Source organism: Phocoena sinus, chromosome 19, assembly GCF_008692025.1.
Source record: "Phocoena sinus isolate mPhoSin1 chromosome 19, mPhoSin1.pri, whole genome shotgun sequence".
Taxonomy (NCBI): domain Eukaryota; kingdom Metazoa; phylum Chordata; class Mammalia; order Artiodactyla; family Phocoenidae; genus Phocoena; species Phocoena sinus.
Window position 1 is genome coordinate 39,514,625 of NC_045781.1, and position 20,819 is coordinate 39,535,443.

At 54.9% G+C, this 20,819-nt stretch overlaps 2 protein-coding genes across 8 annotated transcripts in view; both read left to right on the forward strand.

Moving 5' to 3' along the window:
• The window catches only part of BEAN1 (brain expressed associated with NEDD4 1), a 40,897-nt gene extending 31,816 nt beyond the window's left edge, over nt 1-9,081 (forward strand). The window contains exons 3-5 of the mRNA XM_032612437.1: nt 622-885; nt 5,702-5,852; nt 6,862-9,081. Coding sequence (XP_032468328.1) covers nt 622-885; nt 5,702-5,852; nt 6,862-7,204 — 758 coding nt within the window. The 3' untranslated portion in view covers nt 7,205-9,081. The remainder of the gene's footprint in view (nt 1-621; nt 886-5,701; nt 5,853-6,861) is intronic.
• Nucleotides 9,082-14,540: 5,459 nt separating this feature from the next.
• LOC116743669 (spermatogenesis-associated protein 2-like protein) lies at nt 14,541-20,389 on the forward strand. Of its 7 annotated transcripts, XR_004346841.1 has the most exons (4): nt 14,541-14,937; nt 15,618-17,942; nt 18,273-18,304; nt 18,405-20,389. XR_004346841.1 is itself a non-coding variant. In XM_032612427.1 (2 exons), exons 1-2 carry the CDS (start codon nt 14,665-14,667, stop codon nt 16,737-16,739), a joined length of 1,395 nt encoding a protein of 464 aa, XP_032468318.1. In that variant the 5' UTR covers nt 14,541-14,664; the 3' UTR covers nt 16,740-20,389. The 7 variants fall into 7 exon arrangements, 1 of the variants encoding a protein (XP_032468318.1); XR_004346840.1 differs by having other exon boundaries at nt 15,618-18,594; nt 19,528-20,389; XR_004346838.1 differs by having other exon boundaries at nt 15,618-18,304.
• The last annotated feature ends 430 nt before the right edge of the window (nt 20,390-20,819 follow it).

The window sequence follows — 20,819 nt, forward strand, 5'->3', positions numbered from 1 at the left end:
CTTTACCCTTGTTCTCCCCCTGCCTGGAATACCTCCTAGCTTCACCTCCTCTGGGAAGCCTTCCCTGATCTGATCCAACCCACTGTCATGTCTGGGTCAGTTACTGCTCTTAACCCCAGGCCTGCCTGATTTCCCTGGAGTCCCCTCGGTAGGTTTCGCCCCTGAGGCAGGAGGCCAGTGTTGGAGGCCAGCACATCTGGTCCTCATACTCTGAGGCCTGTGTATCCCCCATCCCTTCCCAAGTCTTTGGTAAAGTCATGCTGACCTTCCAACCTCAGGTCTTGGTGGAATAGAGTCCTTGTCTAGCACTGAGTCAGGTTCAGTGGGTTCAAGCCTCAGCTCTGCCGCTAATTTGCTGTGTGACCTTGAGCAACTCCACTGCCCTCTCTGAGCTTCCTTTTTCCTTTCTGTGAGTTGGTTGAGCTCCTAGGCCAGAGGCTTCAGAGGAGAGGCGAGAGGAGGTCAGCCCTCACTAGCAGAGGCTCCTGCGGGGAGGAGGGGAGCAGCACCTGAATATCCTCATTTAGGGATGAATAACTCACAGGGCAGCAGGGAGGGAGGAGGAAGGTGTGGGGCAGGGTCCGTGCCCCGGCTCAGCATCCTCTCTCTCTCTGTCCACAGTAGCTCGATACAACCGCACCAGCTACTTCTACCCAACGTTCTCAGAGAGCTCGGAGCACAGCCATCTGCTCGTGTCTCCTGTGCTGGTGGCAAGCGCAGTCATAGGCGTAGTCGTCATCCTCTCCTGCATCACCATCGTCGTGGGCAGCATCCGCAGGGACAGGCAAGCCCGGCTCCAGCGGCACCGCCACCGCCATCGCCGTCACCACCACCACCACCATCGCCGCCGCCGCCGCCGCCGCCGAGAGTACGAGCACGGCTACGGTGAGCTGCCGCCCACCCCTGGCCCTGGGACCCCTGTAGCCCAGGAGGCATCAGGGAGGTGGCAGCTCTGCCATGGGTGGCGCAGGGTGGTCAGAGGAGGCATCCTCGAGGTCATAAGTAACCAGGAAGAGCTCAGAAGCACTCACCATGTCTCAGGGGCATAAGAAGCCCAGTTTTCGGCCAGAGGTGAGGCTGAAGGTCAAAGGGAGGGTGTGGTGCTCCCTCCCCAGCCCTGGCCACTGTGAGACCAGGCCTGCCTGTTCCTACCCTTGTATCACCAGCCTGACCCCCGGAGAGTACCGGGCTCCTGCTCAGAGCAGGCCCACCCCCCACCAGGAGCCCAGGTACCACCCTCGACCTCCCGCCACCGCAGGACGGCCAGCACGCCCACCTCCCATAACTGGACCCGTGCTCTCCACTCCCGCCCCTCCCCAGGCACCTCTTCCATGCTGCTTTCTGCCTCTGCACCTTTGCATATGCTCTTCCCCATGCCCAGAATGCCATTCCCCATACTTCCCCACCTGACAAAAGCCTACTTGTCCTTCCAGGCCTGGCTCAAATACCACCTCCTTTTGCAAGTTTCTGTGGCCCCTCCTCAACCACCCCCCAGGCAGGGTTGACTCCCATTCCCTGTACTTCCTTAGCATCGTACCCACACTCCCAGCAGTACCCCGACACAGGACGGCTGTGCTGCACCGGTGAAAGCAGGAGCTGCATGTAGCTCTCCGAGAGTTGAGCTCACAGCCCAGGACAGGACCTGGCCCAGAAGAAGTACTCCGCAGGCAAGGGAAGGAACCACTTCATTTCATCCTCACAGCAAGAGCTGTGTTAGCCCATTTTAAAGACTGGGAAGCTGGAGGGACTTGCTGAATGGCCCGAGTGCCCCCGAGCCTGCGCCTCGTACTTAGAGCCTAGGAGAGGTGCCCACAGGGGTTCCCTACATTAAGGTTGAGAGGTCAACCTTGGCCTTGAGGAGAGAGATGGACCTAGGGGCAGGCTAGTCCATCCTGAGCCTGTGGTGGAGCCACAGGGCCTGTGCCACATGAGCAAGGCCCTGTCCCTGACATCAGAGCAGGTGGGGTGACAGCAGGCCACAGCCAGGCCAAGTCTGGGGTCAAGCCTTTGCTTACCCAGCCCCCGCTCCGATGCAGCCCTGTTACCGTGGAGACCCCTCTGTGGGGCTCCCGCCTCTCTGCCCACTTCTATTCTCAGCTCTGGCTTTGGCACCTCCTTGGGGCCTCAGCAGGGAGCCTGGAGGTGCTGATGCCCCTACACCACCTTCTAGCCTTCGGGGGTGCACAGGGGCTGCAAGGAGCCTTGGAAAGAAGCCAGGGAAGAGGGGACCTGAAAGCAGCAGAGCACCAACAAACACCACCCTACTGGCCCTGGGGACCCTCTGTCCTTCAGATGCCCTCCCCCGGCTCTAGTGACTCAGCCCCTCCCGGGCTCCCTCCCACCGCTCTGGCCGCTCCTTCTCAGACTTCCTGGTGGATTCCTATTCTCTGAGGAGAGGAATATTAAGGTCCCTCAGAGCCCAACCCTGGGCCCTGGGTCCTCTCTCTGTACCCACCCCATCTGTACCCATGTCCATCTCATCCACCTGACAGCTCCAGGCACCACCCACCACCCTCACCCAGACGTCCCCGAGACACCGCCCCCTAAAGTCTCAGAGGCACCTCAGACCCAGGGGGTCCAAAACAGCCTTCATCTTCCGCTTCTTACTGCACAACCTCAGGAAAGTTGCTTAACCTCTGTGAGTCATCTGTACAATGGGTACACGGGGACCCACCCCAAAACGTTATTGTCAGGACTAAATTAGCACAGTACCTGGCTTATGAGTAAGTGCTCAGTACATGTTAACTATTTTCATGATCTCTCCCTACCACCCCGAGAATACCTACTCCAGGGCCACTTCACTAATGCTGCAACCTCCACACCTGCCAGCCACCGGCCTGGCACCTCCAAGGCATTCTCCACAAGACAGCCAACATGACTGAATTGTGACTCTACTGAACACTACTCAGTGGCTCCCCACTGCCCTCAGGACAAAGTTGGTCCTCCTCTGTCTGCCCACAGGGCCCTTCTGTAGGCTGGTCAGGTGCAGAGAGAGGAGCCAACGAATGTTTGAGAATGAATGAAGGAGTGAGTGAGTGAGACAGACAGAAAGACTGAGGAAGGAAGGAAGGGAGGGAGGGAGGGAGGGAGGGAGAGAGGGAGGGAGGGAGAGAGGGAGGGAGGGAGGGAGAGAGGGAGGGAGGGAGGGGGGGAGGGAGGAGGGAGGGAGGGAGGGAGGAGGGAGGGAGGGAGGGAGGAGGGAGGGAGGGAGGGAGGGAGGGAGGGGGGAAGGGAGGGAGAGAGGGAGGGAGGGAGGGAGGGAGGGAGGGAGGGAGGGAGGGAGGGAGGGAAATTCTCCTTCCATAAGATGGAAATGCCTTGAGCTTTAGGAGACAGATCTGGCCCCCCCCTTTCACTTGCCTGGGCTTTAGAGCAAGTGACTTTATATCCGATCTGTCATCTGAGAGGAGGGAGTAGCCGCTTTCCTCCTCTCACAAATTGTTGAGGGTGAATGAGATCGTGAGGCTAGAGCACAGAGGTGCTCATGGATGCAGATTCCTCCTCCCCCCTCTCCCGGGCCTGTCAAAGTCGTTAACCTCGGATTTGGACTGAATAATGAACCGAAGTATATCTTAACTTGGGTAAATTAAGGGAAGAGGGAGATTTGGGCCTCCCTGGACCATTTGGGTCTGTGCTGATGTTGAAGACAGGAAAGGAAAGGAGATAAGAAAGGAATTTGGGGAGTTCAAATAGGGTGTGTGTGGGGGGAGGGGGTTCTTTCCAGCTGTTCCTCAGGACCTCCACCCAGCTGGATGTCTGGGATTGACCTGGGTCATCTCAGGATTGGGGTCTGGGCTAGGTGAGTGCCTCAGGGAAGCCTCAGTCTCCCTGAGACGCTCAGCCTCTGCGGGGCCCAAGAAAAGCAACCCAGGGAGAGAGGTGAACAGCAGAGTGGTTCGGCCTGGTCAGCTCTCAGACCTGCCCACCAGGAAATAGCCTTAACTTCCCGAGGTCTGGACAGCCATAGCGCCCCCTGCCACTGGCACTGCGAGTGGGGCCCTCCCCACAGCAACGCTGGCAGGGACGGGATCCCGGCACCAGAGCCCAGTGGCCTCGGTTCCACTTCTGTCCTCACGCACTTATTTCGTGTTTTACTCTCTCCTGAGTTTCTTCCCCAATTTCTTCCCAAAATTCTCATCCTTCAGCTGGTGCCCTAAAAGGAAACAAATCTCATTTCAGCTCCTTCTTACAGCATATGTTATTGGGTTCCTTTTTCCTAGTAGAAAAGTAATATGTGTTCACTGTGGAAAACCTTTAAAATACAGAAAATATAAAGAAGAAAATAAGGGTTCTGATCCTGTCCTGCAGACAGAGCCGCTGTTACTACGTTTGGAATATTTTCTTCCGAGAGCTTTCTCGAGGTCCATAGATAACCCTGGGACTGCACCAGCAGATAGAGTTTCATATCCAGATTGTTTCCATTCATTGTTGTATCGACGTGAGAAAAAGAGATTTGGGGAGTAGAAAGCAATCTTTGGGGTCTACAGACTATGCATGAATTCCAGCTCCACATTCTACCAGCAATGCGAGCCTGAGCCTCTGGCTGTAGAATGGAAAGGGCAACTGCAACAGTGCTGCTGACCTCAAAGAAAGATCATGAGCCCCACCCCAGACAGACAAGCCCCGCCCCTGATGTTACGCCCTGCCCTCTGAGCCACCTGGGAGCCCGTTGGAGGTGAGGAGACCTCATGTCTCAACCAGTTATCTTTGCAGTTCCCACTGTCCGCCCCCCACCTCGGCCCACCCCTCTACCAGACCTGTCAGAAACTGGGAGGCAGAGGAGCTGGGACATCCAGCCACCCTCGGCCCAACCAATAATTTGCTGTGTGGCCTCCAGCAAGGCACTGAGCCTCTCTGAACCCCAGCTGTAGAATGAGAAGATTGTACTCCATCGGCATTTCCTAAGCAGTGTTACTAGGTCTCAGAAAATAAGATTCCGTGGCCAAATGCTGCACAAGCACAGTTGAATGTGTTTCTCAGCTGTGGGACATTTCAGAGCCTTTGATGTACTATGTGATAAAAACAAAAACAAGAACAAACAAAAAAAACCCAGAAGAGAGTGTAGTATATGTAGTCATCAGAGAAACCCCTTTTCTCCCTGGGATACCTAAAGGGACGGAGGCCTGACCTCAGAGACCGCTGTTGTCCTCATTCCCTGACACTTCCTCCCCATTTTTTGTGCCCCAGCCCTTCTCCACAGCTCAAAGCTTCCTGTTCACACTACAGTCTTCTTTCACAACTCCCCCTCTTGGCTCAAGCTGTTCTGTTCCCTCTGCCAGGCCTGCCCCTCTTCCCCTGGCTGATTTCTAGACAAGATTCAGCTCTGGGAGCCCTTCCCCCCAGGAAGCCTTCCCTGACCTCCAAGCTGGGTCAGGCCCGTCTCTGCTCCCACAGCCCCAGTACAACATCTATCAAAGCTTGTGACATGTTGCCCACTACCAGGCTGTCCACAGGACAGGCTGCTCACTACCCTGGGAGCCCCACCAGGGCAGGGCCAGCTCTGCTCCCTGTGACCCCCATGCCCAGCAGGGCACTGGTGCTCACATTCTGGGGCTGTTGCTGACGGAATGAAAGCAGCCCTGGTTGGTAAGGGGCAGGATGGTGAGTTGGAGAGAACAGAATCTCAGTGGCCTCAGGCAGACATGTGAGGACCCTCCCTGGCACCAGCCTGAGGCCCAGGCTGAATGTCCGTTCCCTGCAGTGTCCGACAGGCACACGTATAGCCGCTCGAGCCACAGGACACGCTACACCTGCAGCCCTGCCGAGGACTGGCCTCCACCCTTGGACCTCAGCTCTGATGGGGACGTGGATGCCACAGTGCTCCGAGAGCTGTACCCAGATTCTCCACCAGGGTAAGGAGGCCTGAGAGGGCAGGGCTCTGGGCAAGAATCTCCAGCCCCCATGGGAAACAGCAACACCCCAGATGGCATAAAGGCAGAAAACATCTCCTCACCCTCCTGACCAAGCTGGTCCCTGTAAGGTGGGGCGTGACTCAGCAGATGTCCCTGAGAGACACTTGAGAAGGAAAAAGGAAGAAACGTTCAGCTCCTTCAGGCTGGGTGAAGAGGTGAGGTGGAAGGTCCAGGCCCCAGCCCCTTAGCTTGTGCCCCCGAAGCCCAAATCACATCCACTGGAATAGGCATCATTGTGTCCAGACTGCACTCGTGGCCAGCAGGTGGCCCTGTCCCATGGGGGGGACTCTTCCCTGGGGAGCCTTTGAGTCCTATCCTGTCCTGCCAGCCACCCTCAGGCACAGCGCCACCAGTTTGTACATGAAAAGAGGGGTCTGGGCCTCTATCACTTCCCCACCAGGAGACCACCTGGGCCCCACAAACAGCCCCATCCTCTCCATCACCCTTTACCCTCTGCCCCCAGGGGCACTGGGAGGTATGAACTTTGCCTACAGGTGGGTGCTTTTTCACCCTGCAACCATGGGCCCCAGGGACACCTTCCTAACCCTGGAAGGGCCACTTTGGGGTGAGTTGAGACCCAGAGGTGTCTAGCAGCCTGAAGCTGCTCCCACCAGCACCACCCACGCTCGGTGGCCAGCCTGCAGGTGCTCCAGCAGCAGCGGCTACAGCTCTGAGCAATCTGAGACCCAGAATTCGGTGGCTCACTCACTCACGTTCACACGGAACACTGGGGCTGAGTCAGGGCCAGAATCCAGGTCTCGGTGGTTCTGGGGTGCCCCTCCCCAGGGAGGAGAGGGGTTTCATCGGATTCAGTGTGACAAAGGCCTGACCTGGTCCATGCCGGGGCAGCTTGTCGCTGCGGCTAGGCCCCCGGCCCTCGGGGGCGACCCCGCCACCCACCACTGAGGCCGGCTTGCACAGGGCCCTGAGGGAGCCTCTTCTCTTGCAGTTACGAGGAGTGTGTGGGGCCGGGGGCCACTCAGCTGTACGTCCCCACAGACGCCCCACCCCCCTACTCGCTGACCGACTCCTGCCCTGCGCTGGACCGCGCCCTGGATGCGGGCAGTGGCCGCAGCCCTGGCCAACACCAGCAGGCACAGAGACCGCAGGGCCAGAGTGGCTTCTACACCATTTCCGTGGACACCCTGCCGCCTTATGAGGCCGTGTGTGGGGCCAGTCCCCCTCCATCGGGCCTGCTGCCACTGCCGGGACCAGAACCAGGGCCGAGGAGCTCCCAGGACTCGCCCACCCCAACCCGGGCCCCAGCCTCAGGCCCAGAGAGGATTATGTGAGGGACCCAGCGGCCGGTCCTGCCAGCCCCTCAGAGCTGGGCCACACCTTTCAGGCACGCAGGGGCGCGCACACGCACGCACACACAGAAGCGCACACAGATGTGCACACATGGCACTCCCACATGTACACACAACTTGGACACACGCACACACTGATGCACCCATGTGCACACACACATCCAGACGCCCCACACGTGTGCAGACATGCACACACATAGGCCCCCCCTCACACACACACACACAATCCCATCTGCGAAGGTTTCATTATAAAGGAAGCTCTCCCGACCTCCCAGTCTCCTCCCCAGCCTGTCAGTGATGCCTCTGTAGCCAATGCAGGGAGAAGAGAGGTGGAGAAGGGACCAGGGCTCATCCCGCCCTCTCCACCGGCCTGTCTGCCCTGCCCGCACCAGGCAGGCTGTGCCCAAACGCTGATTCTGCCTCCAAAACCTGCTCAACCGTCCCAGGTAGCTGCCTGCCCCGACCCCACCCCAGAGCAGCTGGCCCTCCCGGCTGGCAGGACAGGCCTCAGTGAGGCTCAGCTCCGCAATGTCCCCATCTCCCAACCCCAGGGCAGAAGAGCCACAACATCAACACCCTGCCACTTATAGGGTAAGGGACCCGGGTCTGGGGGCTCAGGCACAACCTGGAGACCCTCGCAGCCCGCCTTGCCCATCCCTCGCCCAGTGCCCTCAGTCTGGTGGTGCTAGCGGAATCATCTCCGAAGTCCCCACCCCAAGCCACGGGTGATGGGCAGGGCCCTTGGTGGGCATGCAGTGGTGGTAGTGGGTCACAGCTGTGCCCACGTCAGTCCAACCACTGCCCAGGACTGAGGGTCTTCAAAGAAGATGAAGGGCTGCCGGGTACAGTTCTGAGGAGAGGAGCAGCCCCTCGCTAAGTACATGCCCAGCCGTCCATTACGGCCTAAGCTTGAGTGGGCTGGAGTCAGACCCCAGAAGCAGTGCTGTGCTCCTGGGCGGTGGCGCATAGTGGGGAATTGTGAGCCAACGCATTCTGGTCCTGCCCTCCATGGTGTTTGAGGAGGCGAAATGAAGGGGATGTGGGCCCCACTATGCCACTGCAAAAGCACCAGTGGCTACATTTTGGCCTTGCTGCCGGGGGTACCACGGAAGGGGATATGTGGGCCTGGTGGTAGAGACTCAGATCTTGGCCCCTGAATCCCAGCAATTTCCATCAGAGACCATGCAAGTAACAGAGCTAATTCCTGAAGACCCAGCCTGCCAGAGGGCGGCAGCCCAGCATCTGTGAAGAGCATCCCTGCCAGCATCACCAGCGGTAGAGAGTTCTCAAATCCACCCTGCCTCCCTCCTCACCCCCTCCTTAAACAAGAGCACCTCCAACCATCCTCTCCCCCACGTTTCAATTCCTCCAACAAAGGGCTAAGACAATTTAGTAATCCCTTTCTGAAAAGGGGCGGCAAGGAAGGCAATCGTGAATTTTATTTTCTGTAGAAATAGAATTTCTTCTGGTGCAGAACTGAAAGGAATCCACCCAGAGGTTCTGTAGCATCCTGGAGCCCCTGACTCCGCCCCAGGGAGGGACCTTGTTTACAAGCAGTTCTGTCCACCTTTGTGGTGTACTGTTTTCTAGGCAAAAAATATCTGTCTATTGTACTGTATAGCCTTTAAATGCACTCCAGGGATGAGACTCTTTTAAGAAACGCATCCTGCTTCTGCAACCCTAGAGAGTGCTGGGGGCTCCGGAGGGAGGTGGGCGCGGAAAAGATAAAAATCCCTACATGCTCATCAGTGTTTGAGGGATGGAGCTGAACAGCTTTTCTTGTTCCTGGATTAAGCGCTAAATAAGCAACAATGTATCTTTTCTGTGTTCAAAATAAATATATCAGTAACAAACGTTGCAAGAAGTAATACGATCAAGGAGCCCCTAGTGGGGCTGGCACCATCTGAAACTTGTAAGGAAGGGAAACGGTAAATAGCAGCAAACGGAAAATGTGTTACTTATCTCAAAATCAGCAGCCATTGAAGCCTTTTCATTCTCCTAGTGACACGGATATTTGCGAAGCTAGTGACTTACAGGAGTTAATTTTTTTTTAACCTCTCTAAAACATGGCATCATTTCTCCAAGACTTGGCCAGTGTAACTGCCACCAAGACAGGCCATAAACTTCAAGACTCCAGGAACACCAGGGACTGCACTTTGACAGCAGTTGACTCTCCACACCCTGATGGCTTTGAAATGAGTTGTTTTCTCCCCCTCTGCAGAAATTCTCTTCCTGCCTCTGCTTTCCATAAGACCTTGGCTTTGGTCGTTGATCCCTTGGGGACAGAGGCCGGTTCCCTTCTTCTGTCACTATTCCCTCCCACTCGAATTCAGGCAGAGTCCACTAGCATAGTCCTAAACCCCCAAGTGCCCTAAAGGTGGGGTGCGATCCTGAAGTAAGGTACAGCCCTGTCCCACCAGCCCCACTGCAAGCCCACACTGCCACCTGCTGGCTGTCTCCCATCACTGTTCAAAGCAAATGAGTCAGCCCCTGAAACTCCCTTCTTCCACTTTCTAACCCACTGCCTGCGGACACTCATTATTGAAGACAGAACTTGTTTTGGTTCTGGGCTTGTCCTCCACCCTTGGGATGTTCCATGAGGTTTAAATCATTCAAGTACCCCATTTTCAGGAATCACTCCTACCTCCACATCTCTCTGGCCACAGCCAGACACCTAAATGCCCCTTGCTGTGTGCAAAATAATCACCCCCTGTCCTTCCAGACACCACTGTGTACGGCTCAGGTGCCACCTCTGTGCTCTGAGACCCCTGCTCCTGGGAATGAATGTAGCAGCCTTCATGGTGACGGTGCCCAGGCCACGTGGTGCCTGTGGTGACCCCAATCAGAACCACGCCACGCTGACACCCAGTTCCAACAGCAAATACACTCAGGATCCCCCTGGCCCAAGGCACTATCGAGCTCGGTGTTTTCCACCTCCTCCATCCACAACGTGCCTTGCGTCCACATATGGTGCCACATCCAAGGTCCTTGTGCACACTCCTACAAGGAGACTGGCTGCCTCCCTCTGCCAGGGGCCTGAGGGGTCAGGCCAAGGAGAGCACCCTGGGCCCCAAGGAGATGGGAAGCGAAGTCAAATTCCCAGGACGGTGGGAACGGGAGGAAGGGCAGGACCAGGCCCTGGGACAGGATGTGGACGCAAGGGGCTGATGAGGAAGGTGACCCCGGGAGTACCACCACAGAGTGGGCAGTGAAACCAGGAAAGGAAGGAAAGCCCATGCAGCGTGTCATCATGCTGGTCACCACTGTGGGCAACTGAGCTCCACCCCCTTGGCAAGCACACACAGCTCTCAGACTCTCAAGGGTCATTGTCTGAGGCTGCTCTTCAGTGAATGTTAATCCCTGCCCCCTTGTGCGCTGAGCAGGCACCTCTGGCCAAAGAAAGTCTTCAGACAGGGAAGATGCAGCTGCTTGCTAATGAGGCCACCGCCGCGGTCAGCACAAGGTGCCACCGGACGAGTAAGCACGGCCTCCAGACAGGGCACCCACAGCACCTGCCACACGTGAGCAGCAGAATCACCCGAGGGAGGGAGGAACGAGGGCTGATACCAAGCACGGCCGTCCAGAGCCTCCCGTCAGAACACCCACTGGCTTGCACCAGCCAAGCCCACCCACGTATACACACAGGGGTCTCTCATACCGACTTCCTAGAGAGACCCTCGGGCGCGCCCGTATGCAGCATCACGCAGCTCACGCCACCTGAGGTCTGTGTGCATTGGCTCAGATGGCTTCACTGCGCACACACTGTGCCCCTCACACTCAGAGCTCACACACTCAGGGGTCCCTCATGCACACCCCAAGGGCACCCATACTCACGCGCAGGCGTCATCATCGGTGTCCCCCAGAGACTGACTAGGTTGGGGGCATGAGCAATGGAAGCACAGGCAGCGTTACCATCTGAGAGAGCAAATCCTCTGTCCCGGCTCTGCTATGCTCGACCTCACGGCGCCCCTCCCCAAGCCCAGGTGAACTCTCTCAAGTAGGACCAATTGCCTGGGGCAGGCCTGGTGCTTCTGAGCAGGGAGGGGGCGGGGCATGCCTTTGACCCCAGGGTTGCAGCCCAGCTGTGCCTGCTCAGCATCTCTCCAAGGAATCCCAGGTCTGCAGGGCCTCAGGCCCTGTGATCACAGCCTCAGAGAGACCACAACTACGCAACCCCACCAGCCTGACTCCTGTGACCTTGAGCCAGGCCCTTTCCTTCTCTGGGCCTCAGGACCCCATCCCCCATCAGCCTATCCTAACTCAAAGTACCCGCCACAAATCTCCAGCATCCCCTCTCCTCCCTCTGCCCCTGCGTTGTCCCCAAAGCAAGTCACCCTAGCAGGCAGAGAAAGCAGGTTCTCACTAAGGCACTCACTCCCCTGAGGGCCCAGAAAGTGTGAATAATGCGATTAACACTAAATCCGACAGTTCAAGAGAAGCAGTGGTCCAATGTGGGGAGGAAGCTGGCATTGGAGAAGCAGGGCTGACCCACCTGCGAGAGGGCAGGGAGGGGAATGGATCCAGGCAACCTGCCAGCGCTCTCCCCCCATGATCTTGGACCACCCTGGAGACACTGGGGTGGAAGGCAGTTCACAGACATGACGGGGTTCCCAAGAGCCGAGGATTAAGATATCCAGAATGAGTGAAGTGGTTAAATCATAGGTAACCAAAAGCAATAGGAGAATCACATGGGAGGGGGGGTTAAATTGTGTGTACCAGTTTGTTAAACTTTGGTTTAACATCTCCAGGCCCCTCCTCAGAGAGCAAATGAGGCCAAGGAGAGAGACAGAGACTGAGAAAATTAAAACCCTTTTGTTTTAAACCTCCCCTGGACCCGATTCCATTGTCTGGTGACCAGCCCTTCAAGATAATTCAGTGGCCTGGGACCCATCCCCAAACCTGCCACTTCTATTCGGTGATCTTACAAATCTTTGGTATTATGGAAAAAGCATGGCCTTGGGTATCAGATAGACTTGGTGTAGTAAGCTGAATAATGGCCCCCCAAAGATGTCCAGGTCCTGTTCCCCAGAACCAGTGAATATGTTACCTTCCATGGCAAAGGGACGTTGCAGGTGTGATTAAGGACCTTGAGATGAGGCAATTATCCTGGATTGTCCAGGTGGGCCCAGTGTAATCACAAGGGTCCTTATGAGAGGGAAGCCACAGGGTCATAGAGAAGATGTGATAAACTGAAGCAGAATGAAGAGAGAAGTGAGAGATTTCAAGATGCTATACTGCTGACTTTGAAGATGGAGGAAGGGGCCACAGCCAGGGAATGCAGGTAGCCTCCAGAAACTGGAAAAAGCGAGGAAACGGACTCTCCCCTAGAACCTCCAAAAGGAACCAGCCCAATGAGACTGATTTTGGGCTTCTCACCTGTAGAATTATAAGATAATAAATTTGTGTTGTTTTAAGCCATTAAATTTGCAGTAATTTGTTACAGCAGCAATAAGAAACTAAGATACTTGGGTTTTAATCCCAGCTCTTACCCTCCCTGCCTCAGTCTCCTCATTCATAAAATGGGAGGAAAGGGGATTTGGCCTAGTGATGGACAAGGGCCTCTCTGGCTCTCTTTGGCCCCAGGCTGTCAGGATGACAAACGACCACCAGCATGCTCCCACCCACCTTGGCCTGCACAGCCCTGACCTATGTCTCCTACCCAGAAGGGTGGTCAGATGTGACCTGGACTAGTTACCTAAACTTGCTGAGGTTCAGGATCAGATGAACTAACATGTGTGAAGGAGTAGCATCCCCACCACTGGGCCTAAAAAAATGACTAACCTAGACCAGCCTCCAGAGGGAGAGTTGCTACTCACTGGGAGACCCATTTCCAAGTAGCACTCCCATGAGGAAGTAAGTTCCCATCCAGAGGGGTAGGAACCGCCCTGGCCACAGAGCTCAGAAAAGATTGCAGGGGGCAGGGGAGTCAGGGGCAGGAAGCAAACAGACCCCAGGTGTGGTGCGCCCAGGTCTGAGGCCATGCTCCAAGGCCAAGCACCAGGCAGATGCCCTTCCTGATGATTGGAGGGGCAGGAGGCCAGCAGAGTCTCACAGAAAGCAAAGGATGGTCAAGAACCAAGTCTTCCTGGGCTGTGTTACTACAAGGTCACAGCCAGCTCCTGCACACACACACACACACACACACCCCAACTGGGCTCTCCAGACTGTGAGCCACCAAGGGCAGGTGCTTTGTCTCATTTGCCTCTGAAGTCCCCGGGCTGGTGTGGAACGGGCCAGGCCACCTGCTCAAGGACGACACTGCCGCAAGCACCATATGAGAACATTGAAAGGACCCAGGTCCAAGAAGTTGGGAAACAGAGCACAGGTTGCCCCCTCCTAGAAACTCACACCCCCAGTGAGCTCCCACATGAGAGGTCCTAAAGCCAAGAAGCCTAGAGACCTTACTTAATCCAGTGGTTCCCAATGCATTTGGCCATAGGAAATCTTCACTCACGTAAGACTGATTAAAGCCCCAAACAAGTGCTCCTCGCTGGAGCACACTTTGAGAAATGCTGACCCACATGGAACGAGTGAGTCACTGAGTGGCTGAATGAATGAGTGAATCATCACTGAATTAAGTTGTGGGTGAATGGAAGGAAGGGAGAATGGGAGAGAGGGAGAGAGGGAGGGAGCAGTGGAGGGAGGGAAGGCTTGATGGGAGAGTGCATAGGTGATTGTACCCATCTCAATTCCTCCAAAAGCTGTCCCTGACTCAAGATCTAGGTATAAATAGTTTATGTGGGAGGTGATCCCAGGAAGCACAGTGAAGGAGTCAGGTATTAAGATGGGGAGGGAGAAGAGTCAACACAGATGCATCAATGAGCAGGTTATTGCTGTGGGCAACCGGGGCGATCCACTGGGGACCCTCTAAAAGACAGAGTAGAACACACCTCAGAGCTGTCCCACCAAGGACAGGAAGCTGGGGTTTCTATCCACTGACGCTCCTTGGTTGGCTGAGGGTTGCCCCTGGGTGTTAATTCCCTGGCACTTGCAGCCCGCACACCAGCCAAAGGCGGCTCTCAAGCAGGAGGCGTCAGGAGCCTTCGCAGGTGACATCAGGGTGGGCTGAGGGTGCCGGGCAGCACGGGCTGCGACCGCTGCAGAGGGGGTGTGGAAGGATGCAGGCGCTGCTGTGCTTTCCCACTTGCTCTTGGGTCAAGGCGAGAACCCAGACTGACCTCGGCTCTGCTCCACTGGGAGGAGATGAACAGAGCCCCAGAGTGACAAGCTGTGGCAGGCCACACCGTGCACAGCTTTCTCTTTTGCTAACACAACTTCCTCCTCGGCTTCCTGATTGAGCTGTGGGGCGGGACAGAGGCAGGCCAGCCTGGGCCTGGCCTGGGAGGCCCACCGGACTCTTGTCCACATCCAGTCTCTCGGAGCCGCCATGAGCCGGCCCCGACCCCCAGGCCCAGAAGAGGATGCTCTTGAGACCCTCCTAGATGACCTCATCAGCTACTACCTGGACAGGGCAGGGGAGGGCCGGCTCGGGGTCTGCAGGCAAGCAGCTCTCACCTGCAGGGCCCAGCAGCTGCTGGTCACAGCTCTATCTGCCTGAGGATGTGGCCCCTGATCTGGGGACCACTCACTCCCAGGGGGCTCCCAGCTCTGCCCAGCACATCTGCCACAAACTGGTGCGGGCACTGGAGTTCCTAGAGCTGATCTCCGTCAACCTACTCCTGTTTCCCTGGAGGAAGGAAATCAGGTCCCTGAAGGTAGGCACCGCCATATCCCGGAGAGAGGGGGTCTCAGGGAGGGACCAGGGCTGTGCCTCTGGGTCTCGGGGAGGGACAAGGGCTGTGCCTCTGGGTCTCAGGGAGGGACCAGGGCTGTGCCTCTGAGAGGGGGAACAGTGTGTCGTCTGTCATGCCCACTGACTTTGGTCCCATTTTACAGATGTAGAAACTGAGGGCTAAAAGAGGTTAATGCAACTTACCTGCGGTCACCAGATAATAAGCAACCCAGACAGGACTCGAACTCAGGCAGTGCATCTCCTAACCACTAGGCTGTACTGCTTCTCTAAAGACACAGCACCAAGGAGCTCACAAGAAACAAGGGAAAGATTTTGGCTGTGGAAAGCCACTGGAAAGGTTTAATCTCTTCCAGCTCCAGGCCAGGATTATTGGGCTGGAAGCCAGGATACCAGCTGGCTCAGTCATTCTCCTGCTGTGTGACTTGAGACAAAAGTCCTGCCTCTGGCCTCAGTGTGCCCTTCTATAAAATGGGACAGGGGTGACATGACTGCGGGCCAGGTTTCCATTTGGCCCCATGCCCTGGCCCACCTGCTTCTCAGGAGCCTCTGTGCCCTGGACATCAGCCCTTGGTCCTGCCTGGCCCCTCTCTGCCACTCTGCTGAGACGTGTCCCCCTCTAACAAACAACCCTGTTTGTTCCAGACATACACAGGGAACTTCGTCTACTGGGTGCAGCCTGTGCTTTCTGAACACACACTGCAGACCATTCTGGGCAGGCTGGGCTACATGGCCACCTCCGAGGCCGAGTTTTCACTGGTCCAGGCCAGCAGCGAGGAGGACACCAAGCAGATGGTGTTTGAGATCTTCCTGACGAGAGTCATGTGTGAGGCCGTTCTCGGAACCTCAGGCAGGCAGCTCCTCGGGGCGGGCAGAGAGAAAGCGGACGGGCCCCACTGCAGGCCGAGCTCAGAGAGAGGGCTGCTGAAGACCCACAAGGGCCTGCAGGAGGCCCAGTCAAGCCGAGGCCCCCCAGCAGGGGCGAGGACTGAGAGGGCCCTGGCTGAAAGCCCTGATGGTCAGCGCTCTCTGCCTGTGGTCTTTAGCCTGCCTGAGATCTCAATAGCCCCCGGCAGCCCCCTCACTGGCCCCCTGGTCTCCTTGGGGCCCCAGCGCCACGCCAGCACACGCTCGGACAGTGAGGAGTTCCTGACCTGCTACAGCGACCTTGTGCTGCACCAGACACCCTTGTTCCCCAGGGACCATCCCCTGAGCAGCCTGAAGGGAAAGCAACTCCAGAGCCCAGGCCTGGGGCCCAGCCCACCTCCAGGGGAGGCAACTGCCCCCGCAGGTAGCAGCAGCGAGCAGCCCCTGGTCCCCAGCGCAGCTCCTGAGAGAAAAGGGGTCACCATTCCCGGCCAGCTCTGCCTGGTGCCAGGCCCCCAGTTGTCAGAGAATGCCTTGGACCCAAAGCCAGAAGCACAGCTGGAGGTGGCCGCCCCTGGTACAAAAGCTGCACCTCCAAATGCTTCCTCTGAGATGGATGAGCTCTGTGAGTACCTCGCCCATCTCCTCAGACCCCCAACTCCAGCAGGCCACCCCGGGGGCTCCCCTGGCCCAGGGGTTGAGGAGAACGGACAATCAGAGCCTCTCATGAGGCCAGAGCCAGCCGGTGAGGGTGGCAGCCCAGACGGTACAATCACTCAGTTCTGGAGGTCTCCTCAGGCCCCCTCTCATGTACAAGAGCCCCCCAGTGCTCACTATGTCCCCCCGGAGGGGATGGAGGTGCCAGCTGCCACACGAGGATACTACACGAGCAACAGCTGAGATTGTCACCCCTGGACGGCACAGGGGCAGACACCTGACTAAGCCGATTGCTCTTCTGCCAGGAAGGTGACACTTGGAGAGACGGTGGATCTGGGACCACAGTGGGGACAGCAGCCAAACCCACAGCTTGTCAGCCACAGGGACAAACCTGCTAATCCCAGCTGGTCTCAGGTCCCAGCACTGCCACCTATAGACTGTGTGACTTTGGGCCACTCACTGCACCTCTCTGAGCCATGTTTCCTCGTCTCAAAGTGGGTGTGGTGTCAGATCTACCTCACAGGAGGCTAAGAAGAGTTAATGAGGTGAGGTGTGCGTAGTGCTGACCTCAGGGGGGCTTCCTGTCCCCTTCACATACCAGCTCAGTGTGTGACCTTGGGAGAGTCACCCTGCATCTCTGAATAGTAGTTTCCCTCAGCATCCTTAAGGCACCTGTCACAGAGCAGATTAAAAAAGAGATGTGTAGACAACCAGACGTGTAATACACCCTTAATCTGTTTAGGGTCCTCTGTCAGCCTCCCTCTTCTCTCAGCCAACTTCAGGTTGACAGAGAGCAAGGCCACAGTTGGGAGCCCAGGGTCAGCTCAGAGGCCTGCTCTGCATCCAGGGTTGGGGGCTCCATCATCTGGACTGACTGGAGTGGGGGCGCCCCCCCACCAGCCTCTCCTGCCCCCACATATGCACACATGCATGCACACCTGCACACAAGTGGGTGTGTCCAGGAACGTACACACACACACACAGGCAATCCTCATAAGGGCCCCAAGAGAAAGCCAAGACCCTCTCTATGGGGTGGCAGGTGGCACCTGCCCAGGGCCTGTCCCTCGGCTTTGCATCTGTGAAGTGGGGAGGATGGCCCCTGCCTCTGAGGGTGGTGGTAAAGGCCCCTTCTGGGCATACAGCAGGTGCTTAATAAACGTTGGCGCCTGCTTTGCTGTCCCCAGAGCTGAGCATATGACCCCACCATTTTCAGTCCCTACATCAAGGGGGACCACAGGTGAGAAGGATTTAAGGGGCATTGGCCCCGCCTCCCTCCCAATCAGACTATTGGCCAGGCCCTACACAGGCTTTTCAAGACAAATCGGGAAGCACTCTGCACTGGGAAGAGAGAGGCACTGGCCAGTCATCCATCCGTCCATCCATCCTTCCTCCCACCCACCCATGCCGATTACTCAGCACAGCACACAGCAGTCGACACTCAGGCCGGTAAGCTGTTGGTGTCTGGAGCCAGTGAAGCGGGGCCGGGGGGCGGGGATGGTCGGAGCAGACCCTAGCCATAAGCCTCCATTCTGGGGAAGGAGAACGTCAGAAACAGGCTGCGCTGGAGACAGAGAGGGTCAGGAGCCTCGGGAGAAGGGATGAGGTGGGAGGGGGTACGGACCTGGGAATCATGGCAACCAGGGCACCTAGTCCTGGGTCTGACCTGCAGCCCCTGACCATTTTTTATTCGTTATTTTCTGATCATTAACATAATAAGCAAGCTCAGTCCCAAACCACAACAGAACTTTTGTTCTCCCCGTGTTCCTGCCCCTGCAGTGCTCCCCATCTACTGGAAAGCTGAGCCCAAGGTAGGAATCATTTTTGATTTCTCTTTCTCTCACATCCTTCATCCAACTATAGCTGTCACAACATGGACCAAATCTGACCACGTCCCTCCTCCTTCCACAGAGGCCTGAGCCCCTCGACTGAGCTACCAAGGCCTGTCACTCAGATCCTGGGAGGACGCCAGACCCCTTCCTGGTCTCCCAGCCTCTGCCCTCATCCTCCTGCAGTCAGCTCCATCCAGCTGCCAGAGGATCCTGTTAAAACCTATGATCCATCATGACTTTCACTCTGTGGTGTTGGATTAGAATCAGAGGTATCAATATGAACTCATGGTTTTTAAATTATAGTTAGATACAGAAATATAGCTATGTGTGTGTATGAGTGGGTTAGTACACATACATATGTTTCCTAACTCTGTCCCAAGAGTGGGCTTAGAAGCAGACACCCGGTAACAATGACTACACCTGGCACTTAGATCTTGGTCTCTAAACACCACTCACTCTCCAATACAAGGAACCGGAGATCCTAGTAGTTTATTCCAGGGATGAGCAGGTAAATATCACCAGTAATAAGATGCATGGACATCATACATCCTTTGATAAGATGCACTGAGGGAAGACACAACATCTTTTTTTTTTTATGGTGGCATCTTGCCAAAAATGTCTAACCCCACTCTAGCCATAAGAGAACACCAAACTCAAATTCTCTAACAGTGAGAAACCCAGCTCTCATAATCTACAGACTATTTACTTATTTGTTCAATTCTAGTATATTGGTCGATTCTGGTATAGTTTCAGAATTGCTAAACATATCCCTGCAAGAAATACTTCTAATAACTATCTTTCAGCATTTATGTAAAATAATTTTTACCTTTACTCTTCTCGTATCCAATCAAGACACTGTTTTCCAAGGTTACTTCAGTGAGTTCTTTTCTTCCCAGCACCTTCAGTGTGGTTGTTACTTGTGATTCATCTGTTTGTATTCCATCTTCCGTTCCCCCTACATCCTACTCCACCTTAACTATTTATTTATTTGGGGGGTAAGTGAGACATTACTATGGTTAGAGTTATACAAAATGATATATTCACAGGAGTGTATTCCCCTCTCATCCCAGCAACCCTGATCCCATTTTTCCCTTCTCTCCAGCCTTTTCCCACCAATCTATTTAGTTTCTGGGTTGCCCTTCCTGTACTTCCTATAGCATACTATAGATACTCATTTGGACACTGCTTTCTTCCCTTAACAGTGTGTCCTGGAAATCATATCACATCCATTCACAGAGAGAGCCTCCTCGTTCTTCTTCACAGCTGTATACTATTCCATTGTGTGGATGTACCATCGTTTATTTAACCACTCTCTTGTATATGGGTATTTAGGTTGTTTTCAATTATTTTGCAATTACAAACAATGCTGCCATAAATAACCTTGTACATATATACACCTTCATGTCCTAGAAGTGGGGTTGCTGGATTGCGATGTAAGTATGTATGTAGCGTGTCAGGTGGTATCCTATTTCCCACCAGAAGGGGTAAACGAATTTGCATGCCCAACAGTAACGTGTAAGAGTGACTGTTTCCCCACAGCCTCAACAACAGGATGTTTCGATATATATGTTTGTGTGTTTGCCAGTCTGGTAAGTATCTCAGTGTTCTTTTATTTGCTGTCTTAGTCTGTTTGGACTGCTGTTAACAAAATACCACAGACTGGGTGGCTTACAAACAAAAGAAATTTATATCTCATGGTTCTGGAGGCTGGAAGTCCAAGATCCTGGTGCCAGCATGGCTGGGTTCTGGTGAAGGCCCTCTTCCAGATTGCAGACTGCCAACTACCCCCTGTGTCCTCACATGGTAGAAGGGGCTTGGGAGCTCTGTGAGGTCTCTTTTATCAGAGCACTAATCCCATTCATGAGGGGTCCACCCTCATGACCTAATCACCCCCCTGCAAAGGTCCCACCTCCTCATGCCATCACCTTGGACATTAGGTTTTCAACATATGAATTTGGGGGAGACACAAACATTTAGATCATAGCATCTGCATTTCTCTGAGTGAATTTGAGTATTTTTCATATCTTTAAGGGCCATTTTTATTATCTTTTTTGTAAATTTTGTTTGGATATTTTTCTCATTCTTCTATTGGAGTTTTGGTTCTTTGTCCATTTTTAAGAATTCTTCACAAATATTAGCCCTTTGTGATATACACTGTGAATATTTTCTCCCACTTTGTCCACTGCCTTTTGACTTTGTTTCCAAATGAGTTTTGTCATACACATTTTTTAGTCAGATTTATCAATCTTTTATTGTTCCTAGATTTTGAATTAGAGTTACAAAGTTTTCCCTACATCAAGGTTTTAAAGAAGAAGAATTCATTCTTCTAGTACTTGCATGGTTTCATTCTTTACATTTAGATCCCTAACCACTTGGAATTTATTTTTGGGTATGATGTGAGATATGGATCTATTTTTATCTTTTTCCAAATGGCTACTCAGTCATCTCAGCACCATTTATTTAAAACTCCACCTTTATCCCCAATCATCATTGA